The sequence below is a fragment of the Vespa crabro genome, chromosome 2 (genome assembly GCF_910589235.1).
Source record: "Vespa crabro chromosome 2, iyVesCrab1.2, whole genome shotgun sequence".
Lineage (NCBI taxonomy): Eukaryota > Metazoa > Arthropoda > Insecta > Hymenoptera > Vespidae > Vespa > Vespa crabro.
Genome location: NC_060956.1, coordinates 7,030,561 through 7,047,998, shown reverse-complemented (window position 1 = coordinate 7,047,998; position 17,438 = coordinate 7,030,561). Strand labels below are relative to the sequence as shown.

General features: G+C 28.3%; 3 protein-coding genes across 6 annotated transcripts; 2 read left to right on the top strand and 1 right to left on the bottom strand.

Annotated features, from left to right (window-relative positions):
- Positions 1–4,134: 4,134 nt before the first annotated feature.
- On the top strand, positions 4,135–4,899 carry LOC124433132 (CDGSH iron-sulfur domain-containing protein 3, mitochondrial). The gene is made up of 2 exons (XM_046982785.1): positions 4,135–4,236; positions 4,465–4,899. The coding sequence occupies exons 1-2, from the start codon at positions 4,147–4,149 to the stop codon at positions 4,816–4,818; spliced, it is 444 nt and encodes a 147-aa protein (XP_046838741.1). The 5' UTR covers positions 4,135–4,146; the 3' UTR covers positions 4,819–4,899.
- A 380-nt stretch (positions 4,900–5,279) lies between these two features.
- Positions 5,280–9,834, top strand: LOC124433076 (kinesin-like protein KIF23). 2 transcript variants are annotated; one of them, XM_046982630.1, is made up of 15 exons: positions 5,280–5,525; positions 5,892–6,452; positions 6,536–6,712; positions 6,785–6,983; positions 7,112–7,250; positions 7,320–7,519; positions 7,605–7,709; positions 7,793–7,878; positions 7,957–8,087; positions 8,150–8,253; positions 8,334–8,438; positions 8,519–8,665; positions 8,754–8,996; positions 9,114–9,350; positions 9,441–9,834. In XM_046982630.1, the coding sequence occupies exons 1-15, from the start codon at positions 5,506–5,508 to the stop codon at positions 9,624–9,626; spliced, it is 2,640 nt and encodes an 879-aa protein (XP_046838586.1). In that variant the 5' UTR covers positions 5,280–5,505; the 3' UTR covers positions 9,627–9,834. The 2 variants fall into 2 exon arrangements, with proteins under 2 accessions (XP_046838586.1, XP_046838587.1); XM_046982631.1 differs by lacking the exon at positions 5,280–5,525 and adding an exon at positions 5,719–5,807.
- Positions 9,835–10,018: 184 nt separating this feature from the next.
- Positions 10,019–17,402, bottom strand: LOC124433077 (phosphatidylinositol 5-phosphate 4-kinase type-2 alpha). Of its 3 annotated transcripts, none has more exons than XM_046982633.1 (9): positions 16,776–17,402; positions 15,820–15,917; positions 15,285–15,395; positions 14,273–14,455; positions 13,307–13,445; positions 12,937–13,236; positions 12,696–12,871; positions 12,455–12,597; positions 10,019–12,357 (listed from the first exon to the last, which is right to left on the bottom strand). In XM_046982633.1, the coding sequence occupies exons 1-9, from the start codon at positions 16,911–16,913 to the stop codon at positions 12,170–12,172; spliced, it is 1,476 nt and encodes a 491-aa protein (XP_046838589.1). In that variant the 5' UTR covers positions 16,914–17,402; the 3' UTR covers positions 10,019–12,169. The 3 variants fall into 3 exon arrangements, with proteins under 3 accessions (XP_046838589.1, XP_046838590.1, XP_046838591.1); XM_046982634.1 differs by lacking the exon at positions 16,776–17,402 and adding an exon at positions 16,309–16,683; XM_046982635.1 differs by lacking the exon at positions 14,273–14,455 and having other exon boundaries at positions 16,776–17,395.
- Positions 17,403–17,438: the final 36 nt, after the last annotated feature.

Genomic DNA, 17,438 nt, shown 5'->3' with positions numbered 1-17,438 from the left:
AAAGGAACGAGAAGCGAAGAAAGCAAGTAGAATATAAGCAACAAACAACTATGAATCGTAAAAGGTTCTTACGTGAATAAAAAAAAGACAAAAAATAAAGAAAATGAAAAGTTAATCTTTTGAGGTTCTTAAATACTCTACATTTTATTTTTATTTATTTATTTATTTTTTATTATTATTATTATTATTATTATTCTTTTTTTAATTTATATTCATCATTATTTCGAAAGAGCTAATAAATTTCTTTTCTTATATTCTTTTTCTTTTTCTTTTTCCTTTTTTTTTTTAATTCTCATTCGATAGCGTTCCCATTTTTTCTTTCTCTTCTTTCCTCTTCATGCTATTATCCATTATTGAAATAATATATACTTATGTATAAGATCGTAAAATAGAATAATTGTAATGCGAAAGCTTTCAACGTAGATAATCGAGATACGTAGAATATGTGCGTTAAATCTTTTAAAGCATTCAAGACAAGCATCGGCAAGCTAAGAAATTCACTTTCCATAGGGTGATTTAGTTTCATCAAGGGTACGTTATGTACTATAACGAAACTTATGATTAATGAAAGACAACGAGAAAGGCTTAGAGATTCGTCTGATAGATCAGAGGAAGAAAAAATATCTATGAACACCTTGTACTTAGGTATATTAATAATGTTTTGCTGTAGGAAAGGGTAAAAGGGTAAAAAGAGAAAATATAAATAGATCTTTTTGCTGATATTCACAAGAATTGTGTTTTTGAATAAAAAATAATAAATTGAATTCCTCATTGCAAAATTGTCTTAATCTAATTTATGTTTTTTTCTTTTCTTTTTTTTTTTTTATCAGAAAAAATGATATTTACGATAAGCCTACGCGAATATCCCAGAATATTCACGAAAATCCGTCTTGACGAATGAAAAAGTTTCTACACAGAGACATTTTGGTTAATTTCTGAACGTCTAAAATAATTAGACTAAGACTAGTTCGATTTGTTCGGACACTAGCCAGATCCTATCTTAGATTCTTCTTGATACTTCTTGCTTTCCGTGAGCACACCGTAAATAAGATCACCGAGATCAAAGTTCTTCAATTACGTTCGAAATACGAGCGGACATTTCCTTTCGGTTGGATCGTCTTTTTATGTTTTTTTAGTTTAATTTACAATATATTTATATTTATAAAACATTTTTCCTTTGCCTTTCTTTTTTATAAAAAAGACGTGTTTGTGTATATATATATATATATATATATATATATATTTTTTTTTTTCAATATCACGAGGAAGAAAAAAGAAATAAATAATTGGATGAACTTTCGATAATAAAATTAATATTGATGAAAAATTAAAATATTGAATTTAATACATTTAAATACGGAACAATTCGGTCGCACGTTTAAACGATCAGAACGTATATAAAATATCGACCACTTAAAAATTCCTCGTTTTCGTTTAATATAACGAACAATCGGTAATCGTTATCTCGACTTCATTATTACCTATTGTACTTGACGCTCAACGTCAAAATTACTATCGTGCCGAAAGGGACCATAAATTTCAATAATACATGATATTGCGTTAACGATCCGATCGTAATTTTCTTTGAACGTTACCATGTAGGTATCACAAAACGTATCAAAAGCCGAGGAAAACGAATTGAAAGAAAAACAGGGGAAACACATGACTTCAACAACCCTCCCGACGTTATCTTTTCAGCGAAACTTTCTAGTCCGAAAATGTCGATCAACGAAAAAGAAAAATCCACAAAATGGGTTATCGTTACGCATGCTATACGAGCTTCGAGTAAAAGAGAAAGAAAGGAAGAAAGGAAGAGAGAGAGAGAGAGAGAGAGCTTTTGTTTCCTTTCCCATACGTATCGGGACATAAAATCGTTAATTTAAATCTAGTACATACTACATATCACGGGACGAACAGAAGATTTTCGAATTAATCGGATCACGTATTGTCCGTATTTTTATTTGAATTTCCATTCGACCATACTTTGTATTTATGTATTATATAAAATCTACGAACATACGTACTTACGTAGTACTACGTACGTACGAATATATGTATAGCGAGGATACACGCACATATATATACATAGATAGTTGGATATTATTTATATAAAAGAAACAAATTAAACAAAGGTCAGTTTTTCAAACGAGCAATCCTTTCAAAAAGTTAAAATCAAGAAAATATACATAAAAATATTCAAAGGAAACGTTTGAGCAAGCTCCCTTTAACGATGAGATAATTATAATTAGTGAGTCAAAAGGAAAACGTTGAAAAGTAACCAAGCCCCTCGACGACAGCTAATCTAAACTGCGTTATTTCCATTTCACACGGAATGCTAATTAAATTACATCATGTGTTTATGAAGATTATAAACGTTAGACGAAATATCGTTGAAATTCTACATTCCGTTTTGTCTTTCAAAAGTTTATCCTTTAGTCTGAAATTCATCTTTTGTTTTTGTTTTTTCTCTTTTATTTTTTCCTCTTCGTATATCTTAATGAAAAAAGTGATATAAGATAGAGAAAATTAGTTTGCGGGATCGTTGTTTGATTCTTCGAAGTATGTAAAAAAAACGCAAAAGTTACGTTTTCCAAAAGTACGTAAGAAAATTAAGATGAAAATCGGCATTTAATATTCTCATATGCATGTAGAATTTTTTACCTCCTATGGGAAATAACACTCCCTTCACTTTTTTTTTTAAATATTCAACCGAAGTACGGCGACATTGCGAAACGATTAGACAACTCGGTACCATGCTCGTGTAAAGCTATTAGCAAAGCTTCTCGTAAATTCGGCCTAGAACCAACCCTCTCTCCCTCTCTCTCTCTCTCCCTCTCTCTCTCTCTCTCTCTCTCTCTTTCTCTCTCTTTCTTTACCCCTCTTTTTTTTTCTTTCTCAACTTAAAATAATTTTTATCGACTTTATATGGACTTTTAATCATTCTATTTTATACCTTCTCGATTAATTCCTTTCCCAACGCTAAAGATGAATGAAATAAGAGGAAGTGCCAAATTATGCAAGAACACGAAACATGAAATTACGGTATCAAGCATATGCTATATAATACAATGATATATCGTTATGATGCTTCTTACTGCGAAATATATATTTTTTTTTCTTTTTTTTTTTTTTTCTTTTCTTTTATATGTACATATGTTCGTATGTACTAACATCTCCCCACTTCTAAAAACTCGTTAAGCGGCGATCGGTAACGATCGAGAAACGTCAATAGATTAATCTAATCTAAATCGTAGAGATACGATAACTGAACATGTCGATCTTATCAACGACTCTGTTTCAATCTAAAAAAAGAATTAAAAAAAGGTCAAGGCAACACAAAGAGTAAAATGTTTGAAGTTTTGAGAATGACAATCAATGATTGTTCTAACTGAATAATTCATTTAATTGATGTTTTAAACATATATTTGTCTGTTCTGTTGCTAAGAATATCATATTAAATTAATGTTATCAATTAGAATTCCAAAGGAGGAAAAAAAAAAATAATTCTATGCTTTCCAGCTTGTTGAAGCGATTCTGTGATTATAACTTTCAGATTAAATGTAAAGTAAAAGTAGATTGTAATCGGATATAACGTAAAACCGAAACAATACGAATTGCATTAATTACAAAACATATAATGAACAAGGATCGTTTAATCGATAAATCTACGCATACTTATATTATTAATTAAATAAGTATTTATAAGAAACGATGAAAAATCAATAAATAAATTTATATCGTTTGAAATATTCATCTTTTATTATTATTTTCATTACAAGATTAAAATAATATAATGATACTTGAAAAATGTCAAACCTTATAATATATTATATTAATTTACTATGCGTTTTAAGTTGTTGCCGTTATATTTAATATGAAAAATATTTCGAAATTAAATTTTATGTTATATTATCTTATTCGATTTTCATTAAACGAAATCATTTGTAGATACATGAAGATATCCATTTTATCGGTAATGAGTATCCTTTGGTAAATGATACAAATTATGGATAAAAATTAACCATCAGTAGGTTGTCGTTGATGTTCTGTCGATAATTGATTCAAATCATTGAATTTTCACTGCAGATACATCAAAATTCAATATCATGTGATTAAACTTTCATTGATCTAAATCATCAAAGATTCATGCTTCCGAGTAGTGTGTACGCAATGAATACAGTTGTAGCTAGCAAATTTATGCGATTTATTCGCACAAATGTCTCAAAATATCAAAAGGTAAGTTAAAAATAATAGTCATATATGATGAACCAATAAGAATCTTTCAAACGAATTCTCATTAGATGACAAAAAATTAAAAGTGATCAAAACTTAACCTAATCAAATAAAATTTTCTGATATCATACTTTATTTCTATTATAGTCATTTACATAATATAAAAATGTATATTTTTTAATAAGTACATTACTATGTCAAATAATAAATAATGTATTTTTTACTTTTAAGACAACATTGTATAGCACAAAATCACAACATTCTTCAATACCTGTAAATCCACTAAAAGAAATATACAGTGCTAATCAACAAAGTGAAACTGGAGTAATATATGATAAGAAACCTTTCAAGATACGTTGTGAAGCTGGAAAAATCTATCATTGGTGTACATGTGGACAAAGTAAAGGACAACCTTTTTGTGATGGTACTCATAAAAACATATTTTTAAAAATTAAATTACGGCCTATTCGATTTACTGTCACAGAGACCAAAGATTACTGGCTATGTAATTGTAAACAGACATTGAATAGACCCTTTTGTGATGGAACTCACAAAAGACAAGATATCCAAGAATTAAGACGTTAACCTCGCATAAATCTATAAGTGTTCTCTTATGTTTAATATTATGTTACTCATTATAAATAAAATAAAGTACTTTTATTATTATTATTATTATTATTATTATTATTATTGTATTACATTTATTTAACTTAAACTTCATGTAAAAGAAAAAAAAATGAATTTTAAAGTTCAAATGTTCATCCTTTATTGTAGCTACTATTATTGACAACTAATATATATATTTACAGGACGTTATCAAGAATTATGTATGAATCCTAATTTTTATCTAAAATTTTATTTTAAGAAAAAGTCATTCTAATTCAAGGAAATTTAGAGAAGTATATATATATATACATATATATATATATACTTCTATATAACGTTAAAAAACTGTTAGCAATTTTATCGTTGGTCGATAAAACAGTATTTGCAACTTCGTTACCAATGTAGTCTCTTACTACTTGCTACTTTATGTATATCCCACTGTATATAGCCTATTTATTTCAATTGTACCAACTTCAATGCTGTTTCCTCTCTAGTATGTTTTTAAATTTAAGTTTGTGTTGAGTTTCAAATTTTAAATTACATATTTGTAACGAACATCCTATATGAAAACACGACGAGAGAAGAATTATTATAATGCATTGAAATAATTATAATATTATTACATTCTTTCTTAACATTCCTTCGTAACATTTGAATTATTTTATCATGTCCAGTATAAAGTCAGCGTAAGTTTCGTTTAAATGATATATTTTTATCTTATCTATATCTGGCACGTGTATTCGATAATTCATTGTAAACAATGCTGTTATAAAAACTATATAATGAGTTTACAAAATACGCTGTGCAAACTCTAATAGTTTTTTAAATTGATATAATTATATAATATTATACCATAATAATGTCTCTATAATCAGTAATTATACAGTAATACTATACATGTGTAAATAATTAATAACAAACACATACATATATAATATTACATGAAATGGCTAATATTATAAATAAATGTAGGATAATTTTATAAGTTTCAATATATTAAATATCTTTATTATTGATCTAGATTATGTACATAAATTGTCTTAAATCTATAGGCGTCAGAAACCACCTGTTACAAGTCGGAAGCAAGCAACCAAAACAAAAATTGATAGTGTAGAACCAGTTCAAGTTTACTGTCGTATAAGGCCGATGTTAAATTCTACAGATATCTCGTGTATGAAAATTGCTTCTAGTACGACTATAATTGTTACACCTCCAGAAACAGCAATAAATTTTCGCAATGTCAGTAAAGTAATACAAACATCGTTCAGTAAAGTTTTTGGGCATGATGCAACTCAAAAGGAAGTATTTAACATAGTTGCATTACCACTTGTGACAAATCTTATTAATGGAGAAAATAGTCTTTTATTTACATATGGTGTAACAGGAAGTGGAAAAACTTACACAATGACTGGAGATATCCATAATCCTGGAATTATGCCATGTTGCTTGGATGTCCTCTTTAATAGTATTGCCAATTATCAAACCAAAAGATCTGTATTCCAACCAGACAGATTAAATGGATTTGATGTACTAAGTGAAACAGAAATACAATTTGAGAAACAAAATGAATTCAACTTAAACTTTGCCAACTCTCAAAATGGAAAATACAGGCAGTAAACTATTCATGCAATAATGAATGATCAATTGAAATTATTACATATTATATTTTATTAATAAAGAATTAAATTATTTTCAGTGGTATCCAACCAGTAGATAATAATAATGATAATAGACCAAGTTTTATATGCTCAACAGATGATGTAGATATGCTGCAAGTTGATGAGGATAATGGATATGCTGTATTTGTAACATACATAGAGATTTATAATAATAGCATATATGATTTACTTGAAGATGAAGAAGTAAGGTCAAAGTGAGTTTAAAACTTTTATTAATATTTTTTTCTATATCTTAAAATAGTAATAATATATGAAATAAAATTTAGACCATTACAGAGTAAAATTATACGTGAAGATGGTTGTAGAAATATGTATGTCCATGGTGTTACTGAAATAGAAGTAAAAAATTCAGAAGAAGCATGTAAGATATTTCAACGTGGACAAAGAAGAAGACGAGTAGCACATACTGCATTAAATGCTGAATCAAGTAGATCTCACAGTGTTTTCACTATAAGGCTTGTGCAGGTTTTACATTTTCTTAAATTAAATATATAGTTTATCCTTAATAATTAAATGTATCATATTAATAATGTAAACTTTTCTAACATTAATATGTAATTTGATTTATATGAGATATTTCATTTTTTGCATAGGCACCATTAGATTCTCAAGGAGAGCAAGTTGTGCAAGATAAACGAGTTATTTGTGTCAGTCAGTTGTCACTAGTAGATTTAGCTGGAACAGAGCGTACTAATCGTTCTAAAAATACAGGCCAAAGACTACGAGAAGCAGGTAATTATAATTATTTTTAATAATAAATAAATTTCTGTATAATAATTATATATAATGTTATTTATGCAGGCAATATAAACAACTCATTAATGACACTTCGCACGTGCTTAGAAATTCTTAGAGAAAATCAAATTCAAGGTACCAACAAAATGATACCTTATCGTGATTCAAAACTTACACATTTATTCAAAAATTATTTTGATGGTGAAGGACAAATTAGAATGATTGTATGTGTTAATCCAAGAGCAGAAGATTATGATGAAACAATAGTAAGTTTGGAAAATGAATAAAATGATACGCTGATTTTTAATGAAGGAAGAGAAAGAAACTAAATTTTTTGTTTATTTTGAACAGCAAACAATGAAATTTGCAGAAATAACTCAGGAAGTTCAAGTCGCACGATCTGTAACTTCCAAATTAGATTTAGGCTACACTCCTGGACGAAGACAAATGAATAAGGTAGGAAATCAAATCATATTTAAAATATTACTTATCAATTTAAGTATATACTTTTTATGTTTTAATCTTAATTTCTTTCTTAGATATTTAAGGAAGCACGAAGCAGATTAGAAAAAGCAGGTAATGCTGATGCAGCTGACATAGAAGTAGATATAGGATTAGTATACAGGTACACATAGAGTTTAATACACCATAATATAATAATTAAATAAGTATATTATAGTATAAAAGTATACTTTCATTTTAGCCTTGGTGGTCCTTTTCCAGACATGGAGATGACAAATCCACATAATGATCAAGTGATCACTAATCTAATGCGTTTTCTGGAATTGCGTATTCAAAAGAGAAATTTATTACGAGGAGATTTGCAACAAAAGCGTATGTTCCTAAATAAAAAATTTTTAGAATTATAAAAAAATTATTATACAAATTCTTTTCAGAAAACAACTTTAGAAATATGCTAGTAAAAATGGAACGAGAAAATGTTTCCCTAAAAATTGAAAATGCAACATTGAAAGCATCGAATGAACAACAAAAGGAAAAAGTATATAGAACTTGTTATTTTTCTTATAAAAATTTATATTAAAAAAACTTATATATGTATATTATTTTTTAACACTATAGATATCTATTTTGGAAAATCTCGTTTGTAAAACTGAAGAACAGATCGATACTTTGTTGTATAGATTGAACAGTGCAAATGATGCCATCAGAAATTTACAACAAGAGGTGATATAAATATTATAAAATCCATAAACAAATGACAAAATATTTATATTTGATAAAAAAAAATGTATCTTTTCTTTTAGTTAAGAGATAAGGACATGTCTCTCAATCAACGATTAATAGATAAGCAAAGAGTAAAGCAAAAGTACAATAGTAAAATTCAAGCAGAAACAGCAAAAATGAATAAAGAATTGGAAACAAAATTGCAACAACAAAGAGAAATTTTACAAGTGTGTAAGATGAATAATTACATTTTTATAATATTGCATTGTGAATTATGTCGATTCTAAATGTTGTGTATAATTGTAACATTTATAGAATCAAATGAAGGAAAAAGAAGATAAGTTAAAATTAGTTAAACAAATATTGGTAGATGATAATGCGACTGATGTTCCTCATAAAGAATCTATACCAGTAACTATGCTTAATATTCCTGAAATTGCCACATCAAGCACAGTTAATGTTACTCCTGAATCTACAATTGTAGATCATATTCCAAGAACAACGGTCCAAACGTTAGCAAAAATGTTGGAATCTGAGAGTGGAGATGTTAATACAAAAGTATATAGTACTTTCAATGTTTATGATAATACATTAACTAAGAAAAGAATCCCATAATTATGTTTAGTTGCATGTTAGAATAATATAATATTAATTTGAAATATTAAATATTCTTAGGAAAGAATCCCAGTAGTTAATCCGCGATATAGGCGATCACAAAGTGTGGACAGATGGATTGATCATCGACCTCCTCCAATGGTGCCAGTTGGAACAATACTTCAACCTGTAATGCATCGTAAACGAAGTGTTACACATTTAACAGATCCAAAAGATATCACGAACAAAGCATCTCGATACTGTCTTATATCTCAAAATCAAGATGAAGAAGGTGAACTAGAAACGAAGTTATACAAGGTTCATAAAGTTATTTATTGTGTATAATTTAGATAAGAATCCAATATTATTTCTTTCTTGAATATTCATTAATCTGATTTTTTAATTTAGGGTGATATATTACCAACATGTGGCGGTGGTGCTCAAGTAGTGTTTAACGACATGGAGTATTTAAAACAATTATCACCTGTTACAAGAAAACGTAGTGTCACTTTAAGTCCTCGAAGCAAGGATAAAGTGACTTCTTCAGATAATTGTTTATCCATTGAGACTGGTTCAAAAAAACTTCGCGTATAAAAATTTATCTCAATACATTTAATTTTAGATTTCTGCAATACTTGTTATTTTTTTAGTATACATTTAGTATAAAATGTTTTTTCTTTATTATTTTTTTTTTTTTTGCTTTTGTTGTATAGAAGTACAAATATGTTTTTGTATAATACTTCAGTAAAAGTCTATATGTTGTTTTTATCATTAGAAATTTAACATCAATACTTTGTTTCTGCAAATAAGATGGTTTATTTGATTTTGTGCAATATATGTTAAGAGCATTACTAGATCTGGATATAATTTAAGACTAATCTGTACATGCTCACTTTCTTTTAATGGAAAAAACGATTTAAAGAAAACTTCTATAATAATGAATTCGTTTATTTCTTTATCTTCAATAAAAAAAATGTTACAAGATATTCTTTTTTAATAATGTGTCTTTATTCGAGTTCTATGGATTTTAGGTCTCCACTTATTTCCCCAAAGCTTATACAACAGACATTTTAAGTGAAAAGTACAATTATAATAACAGAACTTGGAATATATTGCCATCAACAAAATACTGAATATATACATAATTTTTATACAGTGCCGCTTATGAAAAGGTAAATTTAACATATTAATGTAATATTTTTCATTAATATAATTTAAATACAAAAGTATCTTGCAAGTTATGTGAAATATCTCATAGAAAAAGAGTATGGAAAAAATCCTATAGAGCAGTGATTTGTGGAAGCATATTTGCAGTAAACATTTTTTTAAAACAGTGTCATTATAATGAAAAAGCTGTAATCAAAATTTAATTAAATATATATATATATGATACAATTTCTATATGCTACAAATTGAGCGTATCATATCAAATGATATTGTATAATGTAGTTACTGTCAAATATGATTCAATTTTGTTATCTCCTCTATTTTCTTAATGTGCTGACAATGTATAAAATCATATAAAGTATCGAGACTAGATGAATATCTTAATTGGTAAAGTAATTAGTTGTTATATCTTGATCAAACCTAACAAATTATAAAAATCGATTATTAAATCGTTTAAAGATAGTCTTATGCAACGGTGCACTTTCTTTCATGCAGTAGATATATTTATATCAAATGCGAATGAACTAGTAAACGACATTTATTGGAAAAACTTAAGTAAAATATTAGTTCAATTTATGCTTAAAGGGTTGTAGAGTAATCTCTTGTGCTACCGGTTACTTAGAAACTTGCAAAAATAGCATTAACAATACTTAAAGCAAAAAGTGTATAACTGCAATGACTATCCATACACAATGATGCTTTATCATGGCATTGCCTTTCTTATAGTAAGCAACGCCAAAAATTAAAGGAGACATATATCGCGCGCATCATAGGTACATAATATAATTGATTTTGTTCCCTATTAGATTTTCGACGAGCTAAGCGAATATGTTTCCAAACATAAAATCGCTTCACAATATACAGTGTATAACCGAAATTAGAGATTTACAGATTTTATAACATTTACTCAGTTTTATTATATTTATATATGTATTTAATTTTAAGCCTTTTTATGTATAGTGTTTTCTGCACATATATTATTTTATATTCTCTTTATTACACTACCAAAATGAAAAACGCATTGGAATACTCCTCCAATCATATGTCTTACTTTAAATATTTTAATTCTCACTCTCAGTCCTGCAATAATGAAATCAAAAACGCTACAATCGTTTTACTGATTTCTTGAAACTTACCATGAGTAAGTCTCTGCAGAATGTTTAACTATACCCTTCTTGAGTACTATTACATATAACATCAACATTATTTTTGGATATTTTTCTCTATAACTTGTTAATACCATAATTCTGTTGCCCTTTACAATAATTATCATAGCTTTTGTAAAGCATTATGTATACCAATGACGGTAGATTAACATTTACAATTTATATTTTTGTTCTTATTGTTTGTAAGTATATCCCATCTAATGGAATACACATGATACACACATAAACAATTAAAATTTAAATCCATGTGTCATATTTTATTACAACTTCAATTCTATAAACTATATTGAATGCTTTATTCAGCATTATTGTTATTTAGTTATAAAATTAGCGGATTAAAAGTATATGAAAAAACTCCTATGTTATAAAGTTTTTTTTCTCTCTCTGTAAAAGTCTCTGTACATACAATATATAAACATAACCATATTAGTTAAAGCACGGACTCAGTCAAAAAATAAGCTTAAGCTTAAGAATAATATTATTTATATGACATACAAAGTTCGTGCAAAAATTCAACGGTTAAAGTAATTTTACGTGACAAAATAATGTGTCAATGAATACCAGTTAAGAATAAATTCGCCATTTTAAATTGTGCAGAGAAAAATAATGACGTTTTACTCTAACTGTAGGCATTTTAAGGACTGCACTTGGTGTCGCATTCTGCAAGTGAACTTTACTAGTGAAACCTTTGATAATATTTCTCATTGTCATATTTTACTAGAACAAAAGTGTAAGCGGTAGTACCTTCACGATTCTTAGATTCTTTATGCATCTTTACAAGTTCCATAATAGAAAATAGTAAAATTATTCTATGGCTTTACTCATAAATTCTATAAATCGTTTACCATACTGTTCAGGATCACACGTTGATATACCATCCACATTGGCACCATACTTCACTGTTTTAGCTGCTTTTGCAGCTTGTTTACGTACACCATAATGCGTTAAAACATCGATTATGGCCAAAAAGTATATTTCTTTTGTAGGGGCACCTAGAAAATAAAGTTAAAGACATTAGAGTAATCATAGATACATAAAATGAAAAAAGAAAAATCTTTTATTTATTTATTTATTTTTTTTTAGTTTTACCTTCTTTACTAGGAATAGCATATATATCTAGTTCAGGTATTATTGCATCCTCGTATTGAAGGCTCGTATCACGTACTAATGCTGCATGAGGTGATTCTGGTGGTGTAGCCATACCTGTAACTCCACTCCAACCCCAAAGACGACTGAAAGAAATAAAAATAATATTTTATAATATTATAAAAGATTTAACATTTTAGATGAATTTTAATCTAGAAAATTAAGTAATTAGTAAATAACTTACTCTCCCATTGGACCTCGAGAATCTAATCCACTACCAGACTCACTGTCATCTTCTTCATCATGATTATCTTCATCCTCTTCTCTTTCTGCACGTTCTCTATTTTCTTGTTCTGCACGAGCACAATCGTGTAGACCAAGTAGTAAGGAATAATCCATTAAGTGTAATCTTGTTAGAAACTGTAACATAATTATTTCATGAAGACTTTAATCATAAAATAATATATAATTGATAATATACTCACATCAACATCAGCAGTTAAAGTTTCTATAAGTTTTGTTTTTGCTTCTTCTCCTATGTAAATTTTCATTCCTTCCTTAACAAAATCATTATCTTTGTATGTAGGAAGATCCTTTTCCTTTTCTTTATCAGATGCTTCACGATCTACAGTTGAACCTTTCAAGTCAAATTTTTTGTGCGTTGTTAAATGATTAGAAAACACGTTTCTTATGGCAACAACATAATGTTCAACACCGTCCACTGTTAATCGATACATGCCAAGGTATTGTGGTAGTAAGGTTTTTCCATGTCGTTCCACAATATACTAAGAAATAAATTCATATAAAGTAAATTGCATTTGTATCATAATGAAGTTGAAAAAATATCCTACTTACTGGATGGTAATGTTTTAAGAACGAGTGCATCCTTTCAACTTCTTCGCTTGTAAGAGTTTTGATAATAAATAATTTGTCATAAGACTGATAAAATTTAGCACCACTTTTACCTGATGAATCATCAAGTATAGGTTGTGATCTGTGAAAAAGAAAATAAAATAAATCTAATTCATACAACTATATATTTTTGTAATATTGTGTCTTATTTTTTTCAATATATTTGGTACAAAGCTATAGAGCATATTAATATATCTGCTATTGATCTGTAATTTAATAAAACTAAATAAAATAAAATCTAATAAAACTAAAATAAATAAGATAAAGAAATTTTCTACACATAAAAGAAGTAAAATCTTGAATACATAGAAGGCAATACAAATAAATTAGTTATTATCATATTATATGAACATAAAACCAAGCAAACAAACATTCAAACAGTGCACAAAGCAAAACTTGGAAAGCCAAATAATACATAGAATGAATTATTACCATATTACAAATTCATTACTTCATAAAAATAAATTTTTTATTAAACCATATCAATTTGTATCTACTTGTACAAATTTCAAATATGTATTGCACAACCATAATAGAATTTAGTACATTCCAACAACATTGACTATACGATTATTTGATTTAACTAAAATATTTTTATATTTATATATTTTCATATTATATAGGTTACAGTAAGATTTTTCAAATATTTTAATAAATTAAAATCAAAATTGTAATATATACCTGAACACTTCAATTTTACACATGCTTAATTTAAACAAAATTTAGTTCTTTGAATTTGTATTCGAAGAATAATGTTAATATACTTTTATTAGATCATATAAAAATAGGACTAAAAAAATAATTAATGCAACTTTAAAGTTCGTGCCGAATCTCTGTCGTCAAAGAGAAACTCATCAAATTGTGTTAACCACAAGACACGCACAAAATGGGAAATCAAGTCTGGCTAACCTCAAGCGTTTTGGTTTAAAACTGTAGGTACGTAGTGGTTTACTTAAGACTGGAATTTGAGATATAAAAGGAGGAGGAGTAAAGTTTATTGAGGGAGCAGTAGCTGAACGCTGAACCAATTGATGAGTCCTCCCACTGAGTTTGGCCAAACCCGAACGTCGCGAAGGATTATATGCTCGACATCTATTAGCAAAATTTTTGTATTACAAGACATACTATTTATTACCAATTATCTTTTGGTTGATGCAGAAAAGTATGATTCCATGTGTCACATGATCTCCGTATGAAAAATCTGTATTCTTTGCTTTACAAATAGAGAACTGTATATAAGTTATTTACACTAAACTAAGAATATCTAAAATATCTACAAATGTCTACAATGATAATATTATTATCTTATTATCCACTATTACATTTGCGATAATGACAAAAAACAAAATATAAAACAAAAAATTTTTAAACAATATATTATTACTGACAATACCAATATCTAAAACATACATGCTTTCTTATTTCTAGCAAAAGACAAACATACAAACAAAGATATTTAAAGCACAATGGTTAATGTTTGAGAGAATTTAATTTATTTCAAGTATTTCAACAAATAACACTATCTCAATAATTGTATAAAATAAAAAAATTAATACATAATAACAAAGTATGGATAGATTATTTTCTCTCAAAATTACAATTTTTAGAAAGATACTACACCAACAAATAAGTAAACATAGTATCTGACATGCGAAGTAAAGAGTACATTCATTTTATCAGTGGCAATTTGTTTAAAGAAAACGAAAAAACAAGTTCTCTTGTATACGTGCAATATGAACCAATAACCAATGTTTATACTTTACATCACAAAATTCAAATGCTTGTTTGCTATTTATAAAAGTTATCGCATAATTTTACGTATGTAATAAAACAATAACTGATTTTATGTGAAGTAAAATTACACATTATGGTAGCCACAATGATAGTATATAATTTAAAATTGAATTATTCTTTATATTACCTTGTCATAGACTCTTTATAATCCAAGTCATCTATGCCAAATCTTTCACGCAAATTACGGAATACCAATGGACAATACTCTTTGATCTTAAAATGAGAGGGCATATTTTCTCTGCAATTAGAAATTGATATAATAAAATATTTGAAAGAAAATCAATACCTGCATTGTTTACTAATACAATGCTGGGTCATAGAAAGACCTTCATTGATTCTATTATTAAAGGCTGGTTTGCTGTGACCAACCTACCAATCTAATATTAAGTGGTATATTTAGAATGGACTAGCCGACTGGCATGCTTTAAATTTACATTAATGATACTTCATGAACGTTGTGAGTAATGATTGCTTGAAAATACCAAAGACATTTGAATGTAATATAAGACATATAAATACTTAATACTAAATAAAATGATATATATAAATTATTAATATATATAATCTAAGATGTTTCATGCTTTAAAATATTCCTTAAAGATGTTTTCATAATTAATATATAATAATTATAATATTTATATAAAATCAAAATATAGACTTACTTGTTGAAAAGGTGGTTATCTACTTTTAATTTACTATAAGCTCTGAAATCATCTGGTAGGAGCATTACCGGTATATTAACATGACTAAGTTCATTTATCTGTAATGATAAGAATGCAATATTAATTAGTAATATTATAAGAAAGAAAATAATTCATATTCTATATATTATAAACTATAATATTAAATAGCATCTTTAGAAAGTATTATATTCAAATATTTAATGCATATTGCATATATATATAATATCATTTGTAATATTTATAGGCTTATCCACATGTGATGAGACAACTATAGGTAATGACATCTGTGTATACAAATGTCATTACCCATAGTTAAATATCTATGTATAAAAAAGATATATTTTTATTCTAATATCCACCATGAAAAATTTCTATAATTTAAATTTTTAAAGTAAATATCAAGGAATGTTATGCAATGGATTGCACTGTTCTTAAATGTAAATAAATATTACTTCAAAATAGTAATACCTGTAACAAAGGTAATAGTATCAATAGTAGTACTATTTAACAAAAAATAGTCTCGGCATATCAAACAATATACAATTTTAGATCTAAGTCGATCTATAAACATAATTTGTAATTTAATCTAAGTAAAGAGATAAATTCGATCGGCGAAACGTGCAAGAATACTCGTGCGATAAAATTTCATTTTTTTCAGAGCGTGACGTCGTCTTGCACAATCCGAAATAGCGCGCTGTACGAAGCTTGGAAGAAAATGAAAATCTCATGAAAAAATAACATTATTAAACTTCATTAAGGATTGCCGATCATGTCGATGGAATAAATAGAGAAAATGGCAATCGCGATGACGTACAATACGACGTGCTGTCATATAAATGCGACACGTCTCTCTCTCTCTCCTTCTCCTCTCTCTCCTACTTCTCCTCTCTCTCCTCCCTCTTTCTCTCAAACGAACGAGGATGATGAACGCTTACCGTGTGATTAACACCCCACATGAAGACGCTTAAGAGCGGCTCATTAGCACGAAAGAGTTTAACCTTTTGATGCTTCACGCGGAAATGTTTTTTTTTGAGCTTGCTAAGCCCGCTGGAAACTTGCGGCGCACTGGACATGCTGCCTGTTTTTGTGTAGTAATGGTTCTCTGATTCTAGGGTCTATACTATCTGCTGTCTCCTTTTCCTCTGTCTCTCTCTGTCTTTTTCGATATCTCTGTCTTTCCTTCTTTCACTAGCTATCTACTTTCTCTTTCCAAATCGCGCGGTTTGACGAGAGTGATCAGACTCGATCGTACTTACACCGACCACCGACCAAATCCCAGTCGCGACAGATAAAGGAACTACCGACGCACTTCGATTCACGATTCGCACGTTCCTTAAGTCACGCTGTTGTCATCGCGAAATGTATCAAAGAAATATCAAGCGATTTTCTCACTCGCAATATCGATAAAAGAAATAAATTTTCGTAAAAGTCTCGTTAACGAGAAAGCCGCTATTAACCAATGTTACTTTTGCACTCTGCCGCGCGGCTGCTGATTAGCGACTGAGAGCTCCTTTTAAAAATGGCGTACGGGAGCATGTCCCACCTGCGAGCCGCAACGACTATAGATGTTCTGCAGATATGCGATATCTGCGCCGGTC